Source organism: Athene noctua, chromosome 11 (genome assembly GCF_965140245.1).
Source record: "Athene noctua chromosome 11, bAthNoc1.hap1.1, whole genome shotgun sequence".
Taxonomy (NCBI): domain Eukaryota; kingdom Metazoa; phylum Chordata; class Aves; order Strigiformes; family Strigidae; genus Athene; species Athene noctua.
This window is the reverse complement of record NC_134047.1, coordinates 23,407,118-23,430,644: the sequence shown is the minus strand read 5'-3', so window position 1 is coordinate 23,430,644 and position 23,527 is coordinate 23,407,118. Positions and strand designations below refer to the sequence as shown.

Below are 23,527 nucleotides of genomic sequence, written 5' to 3'. Positions count from 1 at the left end.
CCCACCCCTTTTCAACCTCCACTTTTTTTCTGGCCTCTACCCCCCCTCCAGCCTCCCACTCCTTTTCAGCCTCCCACCCCTTTTCAGCCTCCACTTTTTTTTCTGGCCTCTACCCCACTCCAGCCTCCCACTCCTTTTCAGCCTCCCACCCCTTTTCAGCCTCCACTTTTTATTTCTGGCCTCTACCCTCCCTTCCAGCCTCCCACTCCTTTTCAGCCTCCCACACCTTTTCAGCCTCCACTTTTTTTCTGGCCTCTACCCCACTCTAGCCTCCCACTCTTTTTCAGCCTCCCACCCCTTTTCAGCCTCCACTTTTTTTCTGGCCTCTACCCCACTCTAGCCTCCCACTCTTTTTCAGCCTCCCACCCCTTTTCAGCCTCCACTTTTTTTCCTGGCCTCTACCTCCACTCCAGCCTCCCACTCTTTTTCAGCCTCCCACCCCTTTTCACCCCACATGTGTTTCCTGACATCTACCTCCCCTCCAGCCTCCCCCCCTTTCTCAGCCTCCACTTGTTTACTGGTCTCTACCCCCTCCAGCTTCCCACCCCTTTTCAGCCTCTGCACTGCTGGGGTTTCAGCCCCAAGCCCCACATTCAGGCTGACCTCTGGGTGATTCCCCCAGCCCTTCCCAAAGGGGGGGAGTTTCCCTTTAGGCTCCCCCCCAGGGTGGGGCCTGGCAGACAGAGCCATGGGGTAAAGGAGCCCCAGGGGTCTGCATTACGTACCCAGGGTCAGGTGTCCCAGCAGGGATCACAGCTGGGACCATTGCAGGAGGGGCGATGTCTGTGTGTGAGGGGGGTGCCCTGTGCAGAGTTCCCTGCTGGGGAAGGACCTCCCGCCTCCCTGGGACTGGGCTCCGCTCAGCTCTGGCTTTGGTAAACCCGGGCTGTGCAGAGATTCAGTGTGGGGCTTCCTTGGCCTTATGTGTGTGGCTGGTTGACTCGGTTGTCTCCCGTCCCTTCTCTGGGAGACTGCACGTCACCGTTTCCCCCACCCATTGCTGGTCGTGCGGTGTCGTTGTTGGGGTCAGTGATGTCGATTATGTAGAACCTGACTTGTTTGTACCCCCAGCGCTCACCCGTGCGCTGACCCTTTTGCATCCAATACAGCCTGGCTATTGGTCCTTCTTGATGCTGCCCGTGTCCTTTATGCTCGGCCTGATGGCTCGCGAAACACCATCTGCCCCCAAGTGACTGGGACCTTCCTTCGGCAGGTGCGGGGTTGACAGTGTCACCAAAGTTGGAAATAAACCTCTTAACCCCAACGCAGCATTAAGCAGCAGATATTTGTTGGGCGCCGGGTGCGTGGGGCATCATTCCTCCTAACGTGCACACCCTGAAACAAAAGTCCATCCTTTACATTCCTTAAATACGGGAATATTCATACATTTTCCGAGAAGTCTCTGCCTTTTCACTATCAACTATTTTTACATCAAGTTGGTGTTGCAAAACCACACTACACACATGCGGGGGTCTCGGGTGGTCGTTTGGGGAGTTGCCCCCTACTCCTTTTTCCCTTTTATGGTCACGAGGCTTTTGAGGACAATTCCTTCTCCTCAGGCGTTTCCCAACAATATTGTCGGACCAAGATGGGGTTTTTTTGGCTTGAGCAATTCTGCCGGGACGTATCGATTCGCAGGGTTAGGGCAGCTTCTCTCTACGCTTTAATCACTCAGGCTTCGTTAAATACAAAGTTAAACATTGTGTGATTAAAAAAAAAAAACAATAAAAACCAACAAAAAACCAACAAAACATTGGTTTGAACTTCAACATTTCCACCCTTTTGAGACTGCCAAAGTACGATCTCTCTGGGAGTCTCGATCAGATTGCGTAATTCTGAGAATATTGCCGACTCCCAGGTACGGCCCGTTGGGCACAATGACCGTATGAGGTATAATTGCACGTTTCTCTCATCGCTAATTGTTACGGGCCTCGACTTGCCGCCGTCAGGCCGCAGCGCCGGCGCGGCCGGGCCCGAGCGCCTCAGCGGGAAGATGGACGACGGCGGGTGAAGGGCGAGAGGGCCGGTGGCGGGCCCGGGGAGAAGCCGGTTGTCCGGCGCCGAAACACGACGCTCCCGCCGGCCGCGGGCCTTGCCTCGGCCCGGGCGCCGTGTGGGCCCTCGGGAGGCGGCGGGCGGGGGGCGGGCGGGGGCTCCCCGGGGCGGGCCCGCCTGAGGCGGCGGCGCGCGGCCTCCCCCGTGAGGCGGCGGGCGGGAGCGCGGGCGCTCGGCGGGAGCCCCCGGTGGCGGCGGCGGCCCCGCCCGGGGCGGTGTGACGCGCGTTGCCATGGCCACCGGTTTACGCTCCGGAGGGCCGGCGGGGGCGGGCGGGAGGGGCGGGCCGGGCCGTTCAGCACCAGGGCGGCCGCGGACAGCAGCGGCGGCGGCCCCGGCTCGGCGGCGCCTTCTCCCGGGGCCTGCGGAGGAGCAGCGGGCGCTCCTGCGCGGTGAGTCCGGCCCCTCCGCGTGTCCCCCCACACACACACACCCCTCCCTACCTGAGCGTCCCCCCGCCACCCTCCCGGCGCGGCCCGGCCCGGGGCTGGGGGTCTCTGCGTGCCGCGGGCTGCCGAACCCCCCCGGGGGCGCTCCCGGGAACGCGCCGGTGCCCGCTCGGCCCGAGCAGCCCGTGCCCGAGCTGCGGGATACCGGGGAGAGGCGGGGGGGGGGAGCGGGTGTCGGAGCCACCGGTCTGTAGCGGATCCCTTGGAGGCGTTGGGGTTAGTTACAAAACTTTGCACAGCCTGGCGCGGCTGCCTCGGGGGGGCCCTTTGCCTCTCTTCCTAAGGCGTTTTCCGTAAAAACTTTACCAACTTGTGAAAGGAGCGGTTTGGCAGATTGACAGGGTGTGTGTGTGTGGGGGGGGGGGGGGTGTGCGTGTGTGTTCTTGTTGCACGAGGTCTCTGTCTTACTATGGGCGTTCAGCTGCACGAATCCTAAAAACTCCTCGAATTTTGGGCAAGACCTGCCTCGCCAAATGAATAGTAGAAGGAGTAGAAACCGCGTTACTCGCTGCTTGCTGTCCGATCGGCTGCTGGAAGCTCCATCACCTCCTAACCCTAGTACCCAAGGTCTTTCCTAGGGGCTCAGAAAGGGCCCCCCCATGTTCCCTGGTGCGGTGGGAACCTGGAGGAGGTCAGGCAGCGGGCTGGGATTCTCTACCCTAAACTGTCTGGAAGTTCTTTTCCAATATGTGTGCCTGCGTGCAAAGCAAAACTGGTTTCCTGCAACTCAGGGCCGGTATTCGGTGTCTTCCCAGCCGGGAAGTCACTCTCCTGTGCTCGCTGCCTTCTCCCACCCACAAGCATTTCTCTTCTATACGTCTGTTGAGCCACTGCAAATCTTTAACCCCGTTTATTATTCCACCAAAAAGAGCGTGGCTGACTACACAGGCGTACACATTGTCTTCCGCATGCTGCATTAACAATAACAGTTTGTTCATGCCTCCCATAAAAAGCAACAAGGTAGGTATGAATAATGATGTGGATCACTGTTAAAGGCCAAGAAATGAATAATAAATGAAGGTGAATCGAGAGCAGGGACTCTCCCACTCTTTATGCTCTTGTGTTCTCCTCAGAGGCAGGTGTGACTCGTGTATGTCCCATTCAGAAATGTAAAAACGATCCCCTCGTCCTCCTGCGTGCTGCGGCTGCAGCATCCAGGAGTAAGGAATAAGGGCTTGATCTGTGGAGGGGAGAATAACAGAGTCTGGTTTATACCTTTCTACTCCTTTATATCTTAGCCCTCCTGCATTCCCACAGCTTAGTTTAAGGAGAACAGTAGTAATACCTTTAATTTGCCGTTGCTGCGGACCTTTGACCTCGTGGGAGTGTTGCTTGCACACTGTCCCTGCTCAGCTATGCATTAGGGACATAACTTCACAGTAAATTTAGTTTTGTTGCCTCATTAGGCATCAGACATACAGCGTTGTAGTAAAGACTATGTGCTCTGTAATGATTCAGCTGCCAGAAGGAGAGACTTCGAACGACCCTCGCAAGCAAAAGCCTGAACTTAAATACCTGCCCCAGAGAGTGTATCAGCAGATCCTGCTCAAGTTCAGAAGTAACTGCTGGCGCAGCAGGGTCCGATAATTTATGATAATTTAAGTTCCTTGAAGGACCACTTTGAAATCACATTGAGATTGAGTTATCTTGGAGAGTAAATTAAGCAGCATTTAGGCTGGCAGTGGAAACTCATTCATTAATTAACACTGCTTGAAGGAATGAAATTCTACCCGTATTTTCAAAATGCTCCTAATCCGGATTGGTTTTACGGCTTTCCCAGTTCTCTGATGATCAGGTTCCGTCCTCAGCTCTAGCTCTGGGACTCCTGGGTGTGATCCGGGCTCCAGGATGGGTTTGGCCTGTGCCATCAGCGCTTGGCCACAGCAAGGGGTGAAAATGGTGGTAGCTTCTGCTCTGCTTTGCCTCTTTCCTTCATGCTGAGCAACCCTTGGTGCCTCACCCTGAGGTTATGGACAGTGTTTGTGGAGTTCCCAGGAGCTTCCTTGTCATCTGCATAAGAGGATAGAATTTGTCTTATGGATTTAAGACATGGGTATGTCTTATGCGTCATATATATGCCTTGCATGTCTGTGTTTAACTCCCACTGGTTTTAATGGATGAAGATCAGCCAACAGTTGCCAGATTTGCAGGCAAACTCCAAGCCTAAATTCACCATCCATGGTGAATGGAGCGAGGGATGATCCACCCAGAGTGGAAGGGAGCTCAGAATTTCTCTTACTGAAGTCAGGTGCCCAGCCATGGGCCAGTTCTGCTCTCATTTACACCAGAGCAGTTTCTGGGCTGAGAACTGAAATTATGCCATTGGGATTCAAACATTAAGAAAAAAAAAAAGAGATATCTTTTGTAAGTTACAGCCTGGCTTTTCCCCTTTGCCACCACAATCTTCATGCAAAAATAATCATTCAGAACATCAGCAGAGAATCTAAGATACCACAGGGAATCAGCAAGGTACCTATTGTCTACTGCCACGCAGAATTAGAGTGCAGTACATAAAGGGAGAACACAGATGGCTGTAAAATTTGAGCATAATATTGAACATGGTTTTTTGATGTTGCAGAATTGCTCACAGATAAACCATAATTTTGCAGTTTTTTTCTAGCCAAGATATTTTTGTGGCCCTAAAAACTGTTTCTTTCAGTACATTTTAACAAAAGAATGGGTTTCCTCCATAAAACACTACAAACTGGTACAGCAGATGTCAATTTGTGTCAACATCAGCTGATTTTCTTCTCCATTACCCTTTTCTGATGGATCTTTGCTTATCTAGCAGGTCTTGTCTTCTTGACATCCAATGTCACGTTGAATGTTTTTTCGTGTTTGGTGCTAGAAAGCTTGACTCAATTGTCAAAAATTGGTGTCGTCATCCGCATGATGGTCATTATGCATTATTGATAGTGATGGAAAACTCACGAATACACGCGTCCTTGCTGCAGGGCCTTAGCCTTTTCCTTTGGTTGATCATAGCTTTATCTTCTCTCTGCATTTTAGTAATAATGTCAACAGAGACATTTCATGCTGCCTTCACCACGAAAGAGTGGCACTACCCCAGTCCCGGTGCCGCAGCCAAAATCCTCTTTTCTGATGTCATTTGAGTGGAGTTATGCTGGTTTTTTACTTTATCACAGAATCCTAGAAAACATTTTGATTATCAAAAAGCTGTTTTCTCAGGGAATCCTAGCTCTTACTGATGCAGAATTAAGAGCAAACTCTTGTACAGCGAGTACTTTGAAGTTAATAAATAATTCATGTATTTTTCCTCACTTTTACAATGTAACTCATAAAACTGGGAAAATAGCATTAAAAGGAAGTCCCACTAGTGTATTGACTAGTGAGAGAATAACTTTTTAATATAAGTATGGAAATTAATTCATAAAAATATGAATTATCTGCTAACATTATAAACACAAAAAGTAATATAAACAAACTATGGAAGACATAATAATCTTTGAACAGGACCCCAGCTTGCCCATTTCTGTGGAGGGTGCCAGCCAAGCCTCATCCAGGGTACAGAAGGTTTTTCCAACTCAATTTAAACTCACCGTTTGCTGTAGCAGTCACAGAGAGCCTTTATTTGGAGGGATCCTAGACTGCTTAACAAATCAACCTGGAGCCTGGTCCTAGCGTTCATGTCTTCTGCCATAAAATTAAAATACTTCTGGAGTGAAACAGGGTAATTGCTTAATAGCAAATACTTTTATAAAATATGCAGAGCAGAGTGGGAGAGGACTTTATGGAACATGAGTGCATTTGTCTTCTGCTTTCTGGCTCACCCCAAGGAAAACTCTCAAAATCCATTGTACTGCTGTAGGTACTATCAAAATCCACCCTCGATACTTCAGTGGCTCAGTACTGATTCAGAAGGAAGGGAAAAAAGAAAAAAAAAAAAAGGCAAAAAAGCATTGCATTGATTGAATGAACTAAATGCAGCTTCCAGCAAGGCTCAGCATTTTTTTGGTACGATCAGTAAAAAAACCCGAAATCCATTCAGTTTACTGTGTGTGGTGTGTTAGAACCCTCTCACAACAGACATGGCTGCAGACCTACAGATATCTTCTAATGCTTTCATGACTAAGGCTGTCCCACAAGACAGGTTTTGGGGAGATTCTGCCCCTTTTGTAACTTGCCGGGTCTCCCTTGATGTAGCTGAGAGGAGGAAGCCTCTTGAGAGTTTTTGAGAAGAGCCTTGACTTTGTAACGCCCTCTATCCCCTGAAAACAGCCCAGAATTAGGACTGTAATGGCATGCTGCATAGCTCATCCCTCTTCCTCCGGCATTTGAAGAGGAGAGATAATTATGAAGATGGTTAATAGATGGAGAAGGAGGATTGTTTCATTCTTTACCTTGCCTGCTTTTGCTGCAGTTTAGTCATAATAATGAGAGTTTTTGATAAGTGAGCCTCAGATTGAGTCACTGGTATCTCAAGTGAGTAAATAGATTTTGGTATTAGTCTGAGGCACTGAGCAGAGCGATCACGCGCTGCTCTTGGGAGCTGGCGGGCAGAAAGGGGGAGGCAGGCATCTCTGGAGGGGGGACAGCATCCTTGGCTCGGGGGAATTACCTTGAGATGCTCTGGGTCAGCTGATGAGGTGGCTGAGCAACCTCCATGCTCACTGAGGCCCGCGGGAGATGGAGGCACCCAGTAGGTTTGGGGGTCAATATGCCTCCTGATGGGACCTGGGAGTGGGGACGCCCCGGGGCAGTGACCGACGGGGCCGTGCTCTCAGCAGCGTTCGTGGCACGGCGTGTCGGAGGGGGAAGCCCAAGGCGCAGAGCCCTGTGCTGTCTCCTAGACCCCGCTGGTTCTCATTACAGTCTTTTGCTCGTTATGCACAGACACACAAGGGTAAAAGACTTTGAAATGAGTTCGTTGGTGCATAGCGTCGCAGTTCACATTTTGAATTCGAGAATAGGAAAATATTAGCTTTGAGACACAAGGTAATCGTTGACATAGTCGTTTTTATTTTTGTTTTTACTTCAGTTCGACAAATCCAGGAAACCACGAGTACAAAATAATGAAATGATGCACTTTTTCCTGTAATGATGGAGCCAATAAAAGGCAGCCATTGAGAATAATGTCCCAACAGCCAAAGCATTTCATCAATCTCAGCTGCTGCTTCTATGAACGTATTATATAATAATGAGTATTCTTCTACAAAAAAATATTAAGGTCTTCTCTCTCTCCTTCCCCTAAATATCACCAGGGGAAGCCATTAATTCTACTCTAGTGTTAATCTATTCTATCATGATGATATATCCATTAATGGATATCATATATCCATTAAACCTTCCATGCTCGCACAGAAAGAAATAACAATAGTTCATTGTTAAAAAGACTAAGTGATGGTGGGGTTTTTTTTTTAGGTAACTGATTATATATTTGTCTGACTTTTCCTCCAGGAGTCCAGACTCCACATGCTGAGACTCTTTTATCTAAGCAGTCCAGAACCTCTTTTCCTTGTTATTGAAGACGTAACTGGCTTCTTGCTTTCAGGCTAACCAGAGCTCAGCCCTTGCCAGACTTAACCCTTTATTCCCAGCTGCAAACCTGAGCCTGCAGGGATTTGGGGAGCAAGTCAGGGAACATGCATTCATTCAATTAGTAGCCCATCATGAGTTGGGAAGAAAATGAAAGCTGCAGACAGGTCCTGGCACAGCAGACGGGTCCTCACAGAGTTGGAAAGCAAGTGCTGGGCTTCTGGCAGCAGTAAACCAGCATCTTCAGTGATAAAAATCTGACTGCTGTAGCATGGAGGAAAAATCCATAATATTCTTAATCATATGAATAATACAGCCTCCTTGGGCTATCGTTGCCGCTTTTCCTGCAGATTATGCATGTATTTACACTCAAGTCATACTCGCTAAGTTATCTTTACTCAGAAGCGTATATACTTTCAGCATAAAAATTGAGATTGTGGAACACAACTCAGCAACGAGGAGTAAATTCACGTGTATTTCAAATCATAGAGTGGACAGGGCCCAGCTCGGGATAGTTAAGGAACCTTGTTTAAGTGTTGTGAACTTTGTGGGATGGGGTGCTGGAATGGAGGGCTTTGAAGGAAAGACTAAAATAAAGCTACCTAGCTGTCAGCATGTCTTTGAGAAACAAGTATAAAAAAGTGCCTTTATGATAGCATACAAATATTTACAAAAACCAGTTGTAATTCCTGCGTAGCCGGTCAATGGGCCATTCAGCGCATGGAAATTCCAGCAACAGGCTGAATCCTGGGCTTACTGAAAATGAACCAACAACCTAGGCTGCCAGGAAACAAAACCTTCCTGTCATCTGCACACTGTTTTTAGAAAGAATATGAAGCCAGTACACAATTCATAATATTTGATTTTGCTGAGTTATTCTCAACTATTCTAAAAAAACAGTTCTGGTTTTTTTTATATGATTCCACTATGTCCCCGCTAATTTGCATGTCTGTTAATAACATTAAATTCTTATTCAAAATCCTGTGGAGAAAATAGCAAGTTTGTTAACATCCTTGCAGAGGATTAAGCATGACCTGAAACCCGGAGTCTTTATAAGCACTTCTGTGCCTTTCCACTGCTTTTACCTTATCATTTCCGACTTAAAAGGCTATTGTTATGACTGCCACGTTGTAATGCATGATTTATTATGTACAGCAGGTGACTGGTAGCTAACCTTTATCTCAAAATGAATATTAGTGTTTGTTGGGGGCTTTCTTCCTGCAGCTTTCCCTGGGAGGTTCCTGTTTCTGTCAGTGAGAAGATGACAATTCATATTTTTACCAAAGGATCCAGTGAGTCATCCTATTAACTGCACTGAAATACATGCTTGCCAATCGTCCTGCCACGGTAAGTCTGTGGGATGTTGCATTCTCTTTGGAAATGTTATTCAGGAGTGAGTCCGTAGTACATTTGGTAGTAGAAATAATCTTTCCCTAAAGCAACAACTTCTCAGTGATGACCACAGCCCCAGATAGACCAAATATTGCATATCACACCTATTTTTTTTTTTTAAAGTTATTCAAGTATTTTGGAACAAATGAGAAGACTGGCTGTGCCTCATACCATGCTATTTACAAGGGCTTGGTTTGTTTGAACCTGGAGGCGGTGTAAGAAGGAACCTGGTGTGCCGTGGGAACTGCTACAAAGGCATAATATCCCTGACCTTGAAAATGTTGCCCTGTGAGGGGATCCACATGCAGCTGAGAACGTGAGTCATGATGGAAAAATTCAACATCCAAAAAAACCCCAGATCTCCAGGATGACATAACACGGATTACATATTCATACTGATTGCCCAAATTAAACTCCTTATTATTTTGTCCCTCCCGAGAACTCCCAGCTCGTCGAGCCAATATCCTGTAAGGTTCCAGCAGAGGTGTAGGTTACTCGGTTCCTTCTCCCAGCTTTGTGCCACAGGAGAGCACGGCTGTGCTGCTCTGCAAATCGTTTCCATCTGGGGGAAGGGGGGCGTGCAGGCTGGCACATGACTCCGTTGCTTTTCCCTGTTCCTTGGGTTGGGTTGGAGAAAAGGTAGGACGCATTTTTGTTGATAAAGTCTCTCCTTCTTTTCTGCTTACTTGGTCTGCTCTCGAAGGTAATATTCTGTGGCACAGTCCAAGCAAACTGCCTTCTGCTTAAGTGTATTTTGTGCACCATGCAACCTTATCTCGCAGGAGAAGAGCATATGGCCTTGAGTTATTATTTGTTATTTCAGGGTAACTAGATGGTAACTGTACTGAAAACTTATGGCAACTCATGCGTTATCTCATGATAACAGGATAAATAAACAGTATCTTCACTGCATGCATTAACATTAATGGAAGGAAAAACTCATGAAAAACACTGTCAGACCAGTTTAAATATATCCCCATTATAGGATGCCCCAGATGCTTTACTGCTTCTACTTGTCTCGTACGTGTTTAAATTATGACTGGGACTCCTTCCACGTTTGACATTCTTGCCTTCAGAGCTAATGCCAGCTGCAGTCCTTAAGTCACTGAGCATGCAAAATACTTTAAAATGTCCAGCTTAACAGAGAAATATATCTTGGAATTAAAATAAAGCTTTAGCATGGAACTCATTAGTGGTGCATATACTGTGCATGCAGCAAAACCAATACGGAGATCTTAGGGGAGAATTGCAATAGTTTGAGTATCGCGGGGGTAACCCTCAAATGCTACAGCACCCGACGAGACATTTTGCTTGATCTGCAACCTATTTCAAGTGCAAACGATGTAAAGGCAATTGGAGCTTTAAAGTATCCCTTGTAATGTTGTAAAACAGACAAACAGGGGAGCAGATCAAAGGGAAGAGTGGGGAGCTGACACGGCTGCACAAAACCTGTGTCAGATGTATTCTGCTTGAGAACGCCAGCACATGGCAAACCCTGTGAAAATACACTGAAGCAACATTATAGAGTATATCCAAAGAGAATCTTAAACACTTTATCAGTAAAATGCAAACTAAATTCGATGAGACTGTCCTCTCGACTGTAAGTATCTGTTTCTATGAAAGCTGTGTGCAACACAAAGACTACCACTAGTGTGGCGGATTTTCCTCGTTCAAATGTAAAGCCAGATCTGCTTTATTTTTTTTTTTTTTTTTGATGAAGCTGGTGTTCGACAGAGTGCTAAGAGGTGATTAACTAAATCTTTTAGCATCATTGTATAACCGAACTCACAGTTGTTTGGTCCAAACTCTGCTGAAGAAAATTAGAGCCTCTATTTTCAATATAAAAATAAATAATAAAAATTAGCAAAACTATGTTTAATGATTCCACGGTAACTAAACATTTTTCCACATTACAACCTCTTCATCAGATGAAGGTGAGGTGACCACTCAAGGACAAGTTGGAACTTGAATCAGGAAAATATTTTTCTAACCTTATAATAAGGATAATATATCACAAAACTTGACTAGGCCTGATCCATCTTAGTCTGTGCTTTTCTAGGCAATATATGTAAAAGAAAACACCATGAAAACTACTTTTCCTCATCGCTTTATCTGTCAGAGATATTAAATCAGGCAGGATTCAGGGTCCATTGCAGTTTATAGTACCATTTTAAATCCCATAAACGAAAAAATAAGAAAAATCACTCGGAGAGAGTCTCAGTAAGTTACAAATACTGATGAAGTGAGGAAAAAAACCCTCTTTCAATACACAATTTCAGACTATTTGTTCCTTTCACTGACATGATGCTAGTGTTTATGCAGCTTTCCATTTGCCCGGTACAGACTTTTAAGATAGGAAAGCACTGAACGTGAAACATGTGAGATACTTTGAGGTGTTCATGAGGAAGAAGTTACAGAAACTCAATTCTTTGACAGGGTGCAGCAGGGCAGATCTTCACATATGTGGTTACCCCAAACGGCATAATGCTGCTCTGGCAAAGGGGCAGTGAGCTATAGCTGCCTCCAGGGATCATCCTCCATGGCAAACATCACCAGTTTCCAAAGAATGAAACAATTTTCCAGCCTCTTTTCCCACTATCTGACCCAACTTGGGATCTCGCTGGCATTTGGCTTTGTCTGGCTGCTGTGGCCACGTGCAGTGAGTTGCATTCCCTTCCTCCCTTGATCTCTTGTTTTACACAACTCTTTGACTAATTGTAGCCTTGATACTGCTGCTGATTTATTGTAACTGAAGCTTACTTGCATTAGTAATAACGCCTGACGTTAGCCTGAGCACTTTGGTAAATAAATTTGCCACTGTTTTAAGGCATAAGGTTCCTAATGTCTATAACATTGCCTAGAAAATGTTCTTGTGGCCAGACAAGATTAAGGAAAAGACCAAGAAAAAGTCCTTCTAGGAAAGTGCAGGGTTATGTACTGGGTTGCAAATTAGTAAATAATGATAATGATGATGATGATGATGATGATGATAATAATAATAATAATAATAATAATAAAAGAAGTTTATTTCGGTCTATCTGTAAACTAATTATATTCTTGACAACTTAATTCCTGGTTTTCATAGGACATTTTCTTTCCTTGTCAAAGCTGAAGGCATTATTTCAGCACAGAATTCTTAGTATTTATCAAAAGACATTTCTCAGATATTAATGTTGAACTCACAAAGCATCACCGGATTCTCCAGAAATCACTTTAGAGAAATGACATTTTGAGGTACGACTGTTCAACACGAAAGAGATATTTACTGACATTACCTTTTCCTGTCATTTTTAAATCTTAGTATATTGCAATAAAATCTAAAATAACTAAAAACATGTAGCAATAAAGGAAGGATTTCTAAGCTTATTTAGGGATACTTCTATCTTCTGACTTTCAAAAAGTGTTTGAAGAGGGTCCTTCTGCTAAAAAAGGGGATTGAATTTCCACATTCCCCTCTCTAAGCCCTTTCTTTTACAGCACAGTGTTCACCTTGGAAAGCTCTCTCAAAGTTTTGCAATATTAAACAAAGCACGTAACAAAAACTACTGCTTATACAACAATTCTGACAACTCTTAAATTTGCTAGTAGGTCCTTAGAACTGGTCCACCATAATCTGACCCAGTAATAACACAGATGACGAACGTGGCAACAAAAAAAAAGTTTCTACAAACCTTCTCCCAACCTTCTCACTCCACCCAGTGTTGTGCTGCTTCCAAGATTCACAGTGACTTTCTGTAACGGCTGGGTTTTATGATGAACGTGTACCGGGATGTCATAAAGGCTGTGAAGGATGGACAGAAGTTTTTTGTAGTAATAGTTTGTGGTAATAAAGGAATAAGCATGGGATCATCATAATAAATAGCTAATGGTAGTGTCATGACTGTGTAAAATAGGCGGTGCCATGGATGGCAGTTTCTCTCCTCATCAGTTCACATGATGAATCTTCTAAATGCCTGCAGAATGTATTTCTGAGTGTGTATGCAAACATATATACATTTGTCTGTTGTATATATGGAGTTACGTGCTGCATAAACAACGCCAGGAACTACGTGGTTGTGCCAGAGCTATAGGACTGAATCCAAGACCTTCACACCATCCATTCAGTGGCAATTTAACTCCCAACCTTGGTCCTGGTTTAGCCAACTTTTAAAGCATGCGTTTAATTTCAAACATATGGTTAGTTCCATCCTTTAATGAGGCCAGAAAGGTGCGTGAAATTACCTGTGCTCTTGATTAGCTTGCTTGGGAGCTGAAACTACAGTGGAAGTATGTGAAAAATAGCCCCGTAATATTCCCAAGCCATTTGTCATTCACAAGTTACTTGAAATTACTAAAGTATTCCAGAACGTGGAATCTGAAGGCGAGGGAAGGAAAACATATGACAACGTGCATATGTAGTCACTACTGATTAAGAAACAACAGTGTAGACTTTTCGGTAGTGTTGTTACTCGGTATGATTTTATTTTTTATTCTTGAGCTTTAGCTGAAAAAATATGTTTTACCATCTGTCTGCAGAAACATTTCTCGATGTTTCAGTAGTACGTTTGCAGTGCTGGCAGGTACCCAAAAGTCACTTCTTCCACAGGGCTGGTGACTCACTGAGCTGTTTCAGATCGCACCTGACCACCACCTGAGTTTCTCATCTCCAGACACTTTTCCTCAGTCCCCCCAAAGCCCAGCTTTGCATCAGCCTGGCTGGGAGACACAGCTTGGTCTGGGCAGCGGTCCCAATTGCTGCCTCCTGAGAAACAGCCACCTACCTGCAGGGGATTTCATAGTTTTTCTGTGGAAAACAGATTATGAAGTTCCACGTCATGGTACAATTCCCATCCTGTTTGTATGCAGTATTAAGAAATACAGTGATCTTTATTTTGGTATTCTCTTCAGGTGCTCAGGGAGTGTTTCAACAGCAATGATCTATCTGCATTCCCTTGCTATGTAACAATTTCTTTATTGCAATTATTTTAAAATTATTTCCAGTTTCCCTGAATTCTCTCTGAAGTAAGCTTGCACAAACCCAACAGAACAAGCTTTAGTTAACGCATACAGCATTAAGGGAGAAAGCAAAATTTTAATGTTTGCGCAGAAAAAAAGAAATTCCTTCGGTAATCAAAGCTGTTTTCAGTACCTCCACCTACAAACTGTTTAAACAGCAGCTTCCCATGGGTTGGGGATATCCACATCTGACTCAGGAGCGTAAAGAAGTGCCCAAAATAACTGTATTGACTAAAGAATTTTTACTCTCTTGAGCGATGATGAAAGGTCCCACTCTGTCCATTAATGTTCTCTTCCTTTACCCGTAGATCAGAGCAGCAAACAGCTTCAAACAACACACTGAGGCACAGCAGCCAAGCACTGGGGTTAATCAGAAAGTTATCAGGAAATCACAATAGCTGCCTCTGAGTTATCACACGATTTATGAAATAATATTAAAAAACGGTATGATGGGATAGCAATAAACCTTTCTGATGAACCGTCTGAGCGTTAACTACTCCAAAAGAACTGAGGAAGCATGAGCAGGCAAGAGGAGACACAGAATGAAGTGATGCCTGTGAATTCTGGAAGTTTTTTAGCCCGCTGAACTGGTCCTGTTCTGTAACACTGACATAACTGTCAGGAGACAGTAGGATGAAGGGTTTGCATCTTTCATTTCGCCCTGGACACCCGTGGCCCAACAATGGTTTTCATATTTCCTTAAATGCACTTCTTATTTACTTACTATAATCACACCTAATTACGTAATTGTGTGATTAATTATATTTACCGTATACATAAATAAAATTTTAAAAAGAAAGCATTCGGATTCCCATTACAAAAATTCAATTAACAAAAAGTTTGCGTATGAGCGATGAGAAATATTTTAAAACCAGTATTGTGGGGTTTGCAGCTTTTTCTCCCCTCATTGTAAAAAGTAAATAAATTATCCGTGCTAAGGTCTGTTTGATTGCTAAATATGATGATACGAAGACAAGATGTAATCTTAAACTGAGGAGTTCCAGAGTCTGAGCTTTATCCAGTGTATTCTATAGGTGCTTCTTTACAGGCTTTCTTGAGAAGTTTTATGAGAAGTTTTATGAGAAGTTTTAGAGTATCAGTGCAGACTGGAAGGAGTTTTCTTATCAGTTCTGCAAACCATAACTTTGAGCACTGATACATTAATGTAGGAACACGGTCAATGGCTTAGAAGGAAAAGATTTGCCTCAGAAACATAGTGGAAGCAGCTTAACAATTGTCGGATATCCAGTTACTAACCCGTAACAAGTGGTATTAAAGGATGCGTGCGTATAGATGATCCACAGAGACTAAAGTACATCCAAGGCATATGACTAGATAAACAATGAGCATGTTGCATCATTCCTGCTTTTTAAACGTCTTCCTGGTCTTTCAGTAGTTTTAAGTATGCAAGTCACAGAAGATAGAAGGAGATTTCTAGGCAGGATAGAAAGAAAAAATTTGCTCATTTTAGCTCTTCCTAGTGAAATTTATTTGGAGTTTCATTATAACCACCAAGTATTTCATGTTATTAGCCTCTGAATAGTTTTAAATGAAGCCTATATGGTTTACTGCCTTTACTTTGAGTCATGGATTATACAATAACACAATGGTTTCTCAGCAGGATTAAAACCCAAGTACATTAAAATTCAATTAAAAGCCTGTGACAAGTGCAGCGGTTGACTCAGACTCCTATCTGGGATTGTGTCTCTGTAAAATGAACTTTGTCACTGCACCGAGGAAAGAAGATATGTTTTTGTTATAACTGAATGAAGTGTCAGGCTCTCTTGTGTTTGAGCAAGTTCTAACATTTGTCTCTTAATTTCTGTTCCTCCCTAGTTCGCCAACTGACATCACAATGACTGAGGACTTAGACCACAGATTCAGTAGTCTCACCTGGGATCAGATTAAAATCCTGGATCAAGTTTTAGCTGAGGCCATACCTATTCATGGGAGAGGAAATTTCCCAACCCTGGACGTAAAGCCGAAGGATATCATTCATGTGGTAAAGGAACAGCTCATTGAAAAGCAAATCAACGTTAGAGACATCCGCCTGAACGGTTCGACAGCCAGTCACATCCTAGTAAAGCAGAACGGAACCAGTTACAAGGACCTGGACATCATTTTTGGGGTGGAACTTCCAAGTGAGCTGGAGTTCCAGGTTGTTAAGGAAGCAGTTCTTAATTGCCTGTTGGACTTCTTGCCAAAATGCGTTAATAAGGAAAAAATCACTGCGCAGACAATGAAGGATGCCTACGTGCAGAAGATGGTCAAAGTCTCCACCGACCACGATCGCTGGAGCCTCATCTCGCTGTCAAACAACAGCGGCAAGAACGTAGAATTAAAGTTTGTCAACTCGCTGAGACGGCAGTTTGAGTTCAGCGTGGACTCCTTCCAAATCATCCTGGACTCCATACTGAACGTTTACAGAGCAACGGACTGCAAACTGACGGAAGACTCTCACCCCACTGTCATCGCCGAGAGTATGTACGGAGACTTCAATGAAGCAATGGACCACTTAAAATACAAACTGATTTCCACCAGGAACCCGGAGGAGATCCGAGGAGGCGGCCTCCTGAAGTACAGCAATCTCCTGGTGCGTGACTTTAAGCCAGCAGACGAGGCTGAAATTAAATCTCTGGAACGTTACATGTGCTCCAGGTTCTTCATTGATTTTCCAGATGTTGCTGAGCAGCAAAGGAAAATTGAGTCATACCTGCGCAACCACTTCATTGGGGAAGAGAAGAGCAAGTATGACTACTTGATGACTCTGCGTGGAGTTGTAAACGAGAGCACGGTCTGTCTCATGGGACACGAGCGAAGACAAACTCTGAACATGATCACAATTCTGGCTTTAAAAGTACTCGGAGAGCAAAATATCATCCCAAACGCAGCCAATGTAACATGCTATTATCAGCCTGCTCCGTATATCAGTGACAGAAACTTCAGCAATTACTACATTGCTCACGGACAACCGCCCATCATCTACCAGCCATACCCATTTCACATACAAATGCAAAGTGGCATGGTTTAGGAACACGATAACCTCCTCAGCACTTACACTCCTCTCTCTTTGCAGTTCTCTCCGTAATAAAGGCCTCATTAAAGCAAGTTTTATCATCACTTTTGGTTTAAGGACATATTTTTGTGCAAGTTGCCAAAGTTATTTGGTTGATTAATGTCTAAGTCACCATTAAGCAGATCGTAAAATAAGTGAAATGGCTATCATTCATGAAGTATTTATACCCCTACATGTGTTTGGGCTATACTCTTTTTTTTTTTTTTTTTTTTTTTTTCTCCAATGAAAAGAGGATAGAAATTACTCTAATTTTATAAAATGAAATGCACTAAGTTCTGGGTTCTAAAAAATTCTTAAGATTAATTTAAATAGTGTAAATGAAAAATGAAGCCAATAAAATACCTCTCAGTAGAAATGCCTGATTTTAGAAGTGATAGTGTTCTGGGTACGTTGAAGTAGATCATCCATCAGTTATACCCGTGCAGTTCCAGCAACATTTATTTGCAGCACCTTTTGCAAATACGCATTGATGGGCTGTCTCTTGGTGGTTTGAGCTCTGCTTTACAGGCTCGGGTCTGATCACTCTTCAGGTCCAATCAGAGACGTGAGGTCCCTCTCCTCACCAGAGTACTCTTTAGTAAGGGTTAGCAGGAAACATCCCTCCCAAGAGCAGACTCAGCAGATTTTGTGCATCCAGAATTTCCACTGATCCGAGAGACTTGGCAGCTTAAGTAATGCAGTGTTGGACCCCAGGATATGCCTCGCAGATAATGAAAGTTGTAAGACATACAACTATTCTGATTAAATTGGTCTTGAAAAGCAAGGTAATAAAATGAGAAAGGTGAAAATTGAGCACATAGGGCTTGCTTTCTACTGCTGATTTGTTATCGATCAGAGATGCGTTAATGCATAATAAACGGAGTCAGGAAAAGACCAAAAAGCCCAGGACTGTGTTGTTTTTAGGTGAATTAAAACAAATCCTTGGCAGTGGCATTTGAAAAAAAATATTTTATACTAGCGATGTCCTGTATATGTTTAGATACTCGCACGCATACACTAGCAGCAAATGAAGATTCCTCCTATGATCAGGAAGTCAAACGTTAATTACAAGTTTGTGTGTGTGTGTTTACCAAAGATCAGTTTTAAACGTGTCACATAAGTGCCTCCCTGTGCCAGTGGCTCCGTGAACGTTGTCATGCTGTTGGCAGTCATGCTAGAGAGCTCCTGAAAACCCCTGAAAGGGGAACGTGTGCCCTTGGCACCACACCGCTGGGTCGCCGAGCGCTCGTAGCGCTGGAGGTCGGAGAGGGCACGCTGCTTCCGTCAGCAGGAGCAGCTCTGGGACATCTGGATCGAGGGTCCTCTCACCGAAACTCCTCCAGGTTAGACGCTCAATAAGGTACAAGAAGGAGTAGTATGAAAAGGAGATTTAGAATGGGTGTGGTTGTAAAATTGGAGCAGCCAGCTGGAAATGCAAGCGGTAGAGTTTCTTCCATCTGATGCTTAACGTCGCCGTGTCGTACTACGAGTTCGTTGCTGGTGCATCACTCTGCGTCCTCATCCTCCCCGCGTTTAAAAACGATGGCGTTTTATCTCTTTACAACAGGTGTCGGGTCTTAGAAATTTCTTCTACTTGGGAAAGAGTGTTTGATTTATTTTACACAGAAATAGGCTACGTACCGCTATTTTAAATCAAACATTTCTAAAATTTCTAAGGTCTATGAAGTCCTATTGCCAGTGAAATGTAGCTTTCCCCTTTGCCCATTATATGCCTGTACAGTAGAACAAAGAGCTGTTTAAAGACAACTTTGCTGACCATCATCACTAAAGTCCACTCTTTTCTGTAAAATATAGTGCAAAAACCAATGTTTGTGCAACATAAGAAGGGTATACTAATCTACTTGGAATCTGATTCATTTTGTGATGTCTTTCACTATTATTTTTGTTCATTTTTCAAATGTGTCCAATTCCGTGTCTAAAAGCACACTTGATTTCGCTTCCATGAGTATCTTTCCATTGGCTAAACTATATTTAATAAAATCGGCAATTCTAATTGCTATGTTATCAGATATGATAACACTATATTTGCATGTAAGCACTCCTAGGGAATTCCCCCTGTCAGAAGCAAAATGGAGTGAAACATGATGGATTTTTTTTTTTTTTTTTTTTTTTAAATTGTGCTGTTTAGATTACAAAGGGAACCTTTAAATTTAGTTTGGTGTTTGCCAAATTAAATAGCATTGTGAAATTCTCTAAGAGCCTTATGCAGGTTATGTCCCTGAAGAGCTGGGAGCTGGACTGCGCACAGCTGGGACATTCTGATGGTTCTTCAGGAGTCAGGCATCCAACTGCCTTGAGTTTCAGGAGGAGCTGGGCTCTTAAACTCCCTAAATTTCTTTTAAAATCTCGGTCCATCTGCATCGGCCTGTGCCCTTGATGTAACGTAGCCACATCAACTTATTACTCCTCCGCTCCTGGTTTCCTTGCTTGCTGGGTGGAGAAATGGGTTGATCTCAAGAGCTGGGAAACAGCACAGCCGAGAAGGAGCATTTTCAACACGTCACGTACACGCAATGATCCATCCCCCTGTGAAATATATCAAAAAGTGGTGGTTTTTAGCCAACAGGTAGAAATATGTATCACCCTGTATAAAGGACTATAATTCTTTCCTTGAGCAGGCATTGTGAAAAGTATCAGGAATGGTGAACCGAATTTGTATAAACCAGCCTGTCGACTTGCACAGCAACTCTTACTTAAATATATATATATTTAATTCTGTTACACCTCTGTTTATACACCCAGGTTAGATGAGGAAGGACTCAGTCCATGGAATTAGGGGGAAGATTCCACCTAACTCTGACGGGGTTTGTGTGAGACCCGAAAAAGAGTAAAGGACTTAGGTAAAGGTACAAAGACATCAATATGCAAAAAATGTCTCAGGTATAAATAAACCCTTTAAATTTATTGAAAAAGGTCTTGTATTTCTTACCTAGAGGTAGCAATGTTGAGGGTTAAGTGAGGTTTATGATTTTATATATGCTTACAAGTATAAAATCTCACGTATCTACACATACACGGGCAATTAACAAAATGTGATGGTTTAAAATATTTCCTTCCAAATGTTTTATTGATACCTGGCAGCAGTATTTGACCTGGAGATTTTTTTTTTTTTTCAAGGTAGTAGTGATTCTGTAAACTCATGTTAAAAAGGGGATGATGTATAGACTGCTGCTTGCAAAACACTGATATCAATGTGTAAGACGGAATAGTGTAACCTCTTCTCCAGTTGTTACTGGTTTTACTACGTGCAGATCTAAATCCACAGAGAATTGAGAGAGTTTTCTCGGTACCGGTCTCCTGAGCTTCATGTTTACATTATAATCGTATCTTGTTGTTACAATCTGTTCAATAATTATAATACCTGGAAATTGTAATGCTGATTTATTTAATCACATAAAACTTCTTAACGTTTACAGCTTAAAGTAATCTAATGTTGTCAGGACCTAAGTGTTAAAAGTTTCAAGTGCTTTCCTAAAAAAAATGTCATTTGAATTTTGTGTTATATTGTAAAAGCCCTATTTGAAGCATATACTTTATGGTAGTTTCTTTAAAATGTAATTTGTGAGCTTTATACTCGACACATTACACAGGTTTTTGCAATGGGTAAAAGAAATGTAAAAATTGTCCTCTGTCGAGATATCGTCTGCTGTGTTACACTGAGCCTGCAGATCTGTGAAATAATGGATCTGATGTACCACCGTGTCACTTCAATTTTCTAGCTGTGTCATTTGACTGATGGGAGAGAAGCTACATCAACATAAATTCGGAGTTACACAGGTGTGTATCCAACGCGATTTGTAGAAATATCTGGAGAAGGGACATCAGAGAGAGTTTGGCCGGTCAGCATGATTCTTACAGCTCAGTTTTTGTTTGATACGTTTTTCTATTAAACTAAAAAAGAAAGGCTATTCAGGACAAAGCTGTTGCAGATGAAAGAAGTATTTCATTTAATGTGCCATCTGAAGCTGTTGAAAAAAAATACTGTAATGCTAAAAATGTGTACTAATCACACAGATGTGTAGGTCATTAGTCCACAGTGTTGACTAGTGCCTTTGGGTATTTGGGGAGCGATCATTAAAATAACTTTCTTGTTTAACGTATGGTTTGTTTGGAATACCTTCATTATTCTGGCTGGACATCAGTTCTAGCATGCGGACTCCTTCCAGCAGCCAAACTGGCAGATTAAACCTGCAGAAATGCTGAAGATTGGGTTACGGTTCGTTAGGTCAATAAGCCACTAACTCAGATTTACCACTGATCCGCCGTCAGACCTGCGCTGCAGGTTACGGAACAGCCAGATTCTCATGAATATTTTTGATACATTTGCATGGCTCTACGCTAGTTGTCAAACAGGTTTGTGTCAAATATTCACATTTTAAGTGCCTAAATATATATTTATGTAATAAAAACATGACTGTCTGCTGGGTGAATAAAATTCATACTTAACTTGACAAACAATTTGACTTTACATATGCCTAAAAATACATTTTACCTACGCTGAATGCACATTGCCATAAATCTAAACTCATGTTTATCCGGGCTGTAAACTTTTTGTCAAGTATGGACACGGCCAATGCCAGTGATGTTGGCCCAAGGTCAGAGAAACTCCTACAAACTCCCAAGTTTTCAGTTGGGCAACATAACTACATTCATCACTATTAGGTTTGTGTTGCTCAGTTGGATTTTCTGGGTTTGGTGGGTTTTTTTGGTTGGTTGAGTTGGGGTATTTTTTTGATTTATGTGCTGGGTTTTGGACGACTCCTTATTAACTTAATCACGTTTTTTAAAAAGAACAAGGCAATATTGTTCTTTCTTCCTGGGGGTGTCAGTAGACTGTGAGATCCTATGGAGCATCCAGAGCCTTACAGAGGAGGGGAGGGAACACGCCAGAGGTTTTAGCCCCGTGTGAGAGCTCAGAAATTCCTGATTTGGGTTTTATTGCCTTTTAGCCTCTGGCAGTGTTGACTGTGCAGAAAAGAGGCTCATTGTGGTTCACACGTGACAGATTTGGTGGGAATGGGGAGGAGAAGCAGCCGGGGTTGGGGCGGCAGCCTGAGGATGAGGAGGAGCTCCCTCGCCAGCCACATCGAGCTGCGCCCCAAAGCCCCTCTGCTATCAAACCCCGGACGAGATTCCTCTCCACTTGAGTGACATTCATAGATCGACTGAAAATGGGCTTCAATACTTTACCACTTCGCTTCACGCGTGCGCAGCCGGCTCCGCTCGGATCTCCCGTGGGCACTCGCTGCCATCCCGAGCTCTGGGTGTGGGAGGGCAGCTAGACACCCACAGTCTGTGGAAAACTTTTCTTATTTTTTTTTAAAAAAACGTTGCTCAAAACATGCTCTTTCACCCTGTATTTCATAGTGGAACTGACACATTTTTGTAAAAGCCTTCCCATTTTTTTTTAACCAGTAATAACCATTTAATCATAATTTCATTTCCTGACTGTTTCTTTTCTTTTTTACAGCCAGATTTTAAATAGTCTGCCTATTAATAAAACGGTAAGTGGGAAGATGGAAAGGCAGCCCACATAGGGGGTTTTCCTTTCCTTAAATATTCACCAGACACTTTCCTGAGGAATTAAAAATCTAAGGAAATAAATGAAGGTAGAGGAGGGCTGTTTTGTTTTCTAGTCCCTGCCACCCCCACCCCACCCCCATTTTTTCTGCTCCATCAGTCTCCATCATTAAATACTATTTCATAAGCAAGTGATTTGCTTCTTACCAGCTGCTTCCATATTCAGCTTCATTTCATCTTGTACCATTGCAGAACCTGTGTTTCTGAAATCACAATTAGTTACCATGGAAAGCAACTCAATACCGTAATAAATACACTCAAAGGATGCTCACTCAGCTATGTATTACAAAATAAAAATGAAAAAAAAAAAAAAAAAAAAGCCCTCCAGACAACTGGATCCAGATCACGTGCATATATGTTTATGGGCAAGTATGTGCTTGTATGTACACAGGTTAATGTAATTTTTTATGATCTTTCCCTTGCGTGCTGGGTGTACGTGAATGCAAACAGCATAGCAAACCCCACTGAGGTGCAGCCCTGCTCC

At 43.5% G+C, this 23,527-nt stretch overlaps 1 protein-coding gene across 3 annotated transcripts; it reads left to right on the top strand.

Annotated features, from left to right (window-relative positions):
• The first annotated feature begins 2,334 nt into the window (after positions 1-2,334).
• TENT5D (terminal nucleotidyltransferase 5D) lies at positions 2,335-17,641 on the top strand. 3 transcript variants are annotated; one of them, XM_074915212.1, is made up of 3 exons: positions 2,335-2,447; positions 9,225-9,347; positions 16,224-17,641. In XM_074915212.1, exon 3 carries the CDS (start codon positions 16,243-16,245, stop codon positions 17,416-17,418), a length of 1,176 nt encoding a protein of 391 aa, XP_074771313.1. In that variant the 5' UTR covers positions 2,335-2,447; positions 9,225-9,347; positions 16,224-16,242; the 3' UTR covers positions 17,419-17,641. The 3 variants fall into 3 exon arrangements, with proteins under 3 accessions (XP_074771313.1, XP_074771314.1, XP_074771312.1); XM_074915213.1 differs by lacking the exon at positions 9,225-9,347 and having other exon boundaries at positions 2,372-2,447; XM_074915211.1 differs by lacking the exons at positions 2,335-2,447; positions 9,225-9,347 and adding an exon at positions 9,621-9,708.
• The last annotated feature ends 5,886 nt before the right edge of the window (positions 17,642-23,527 follow it).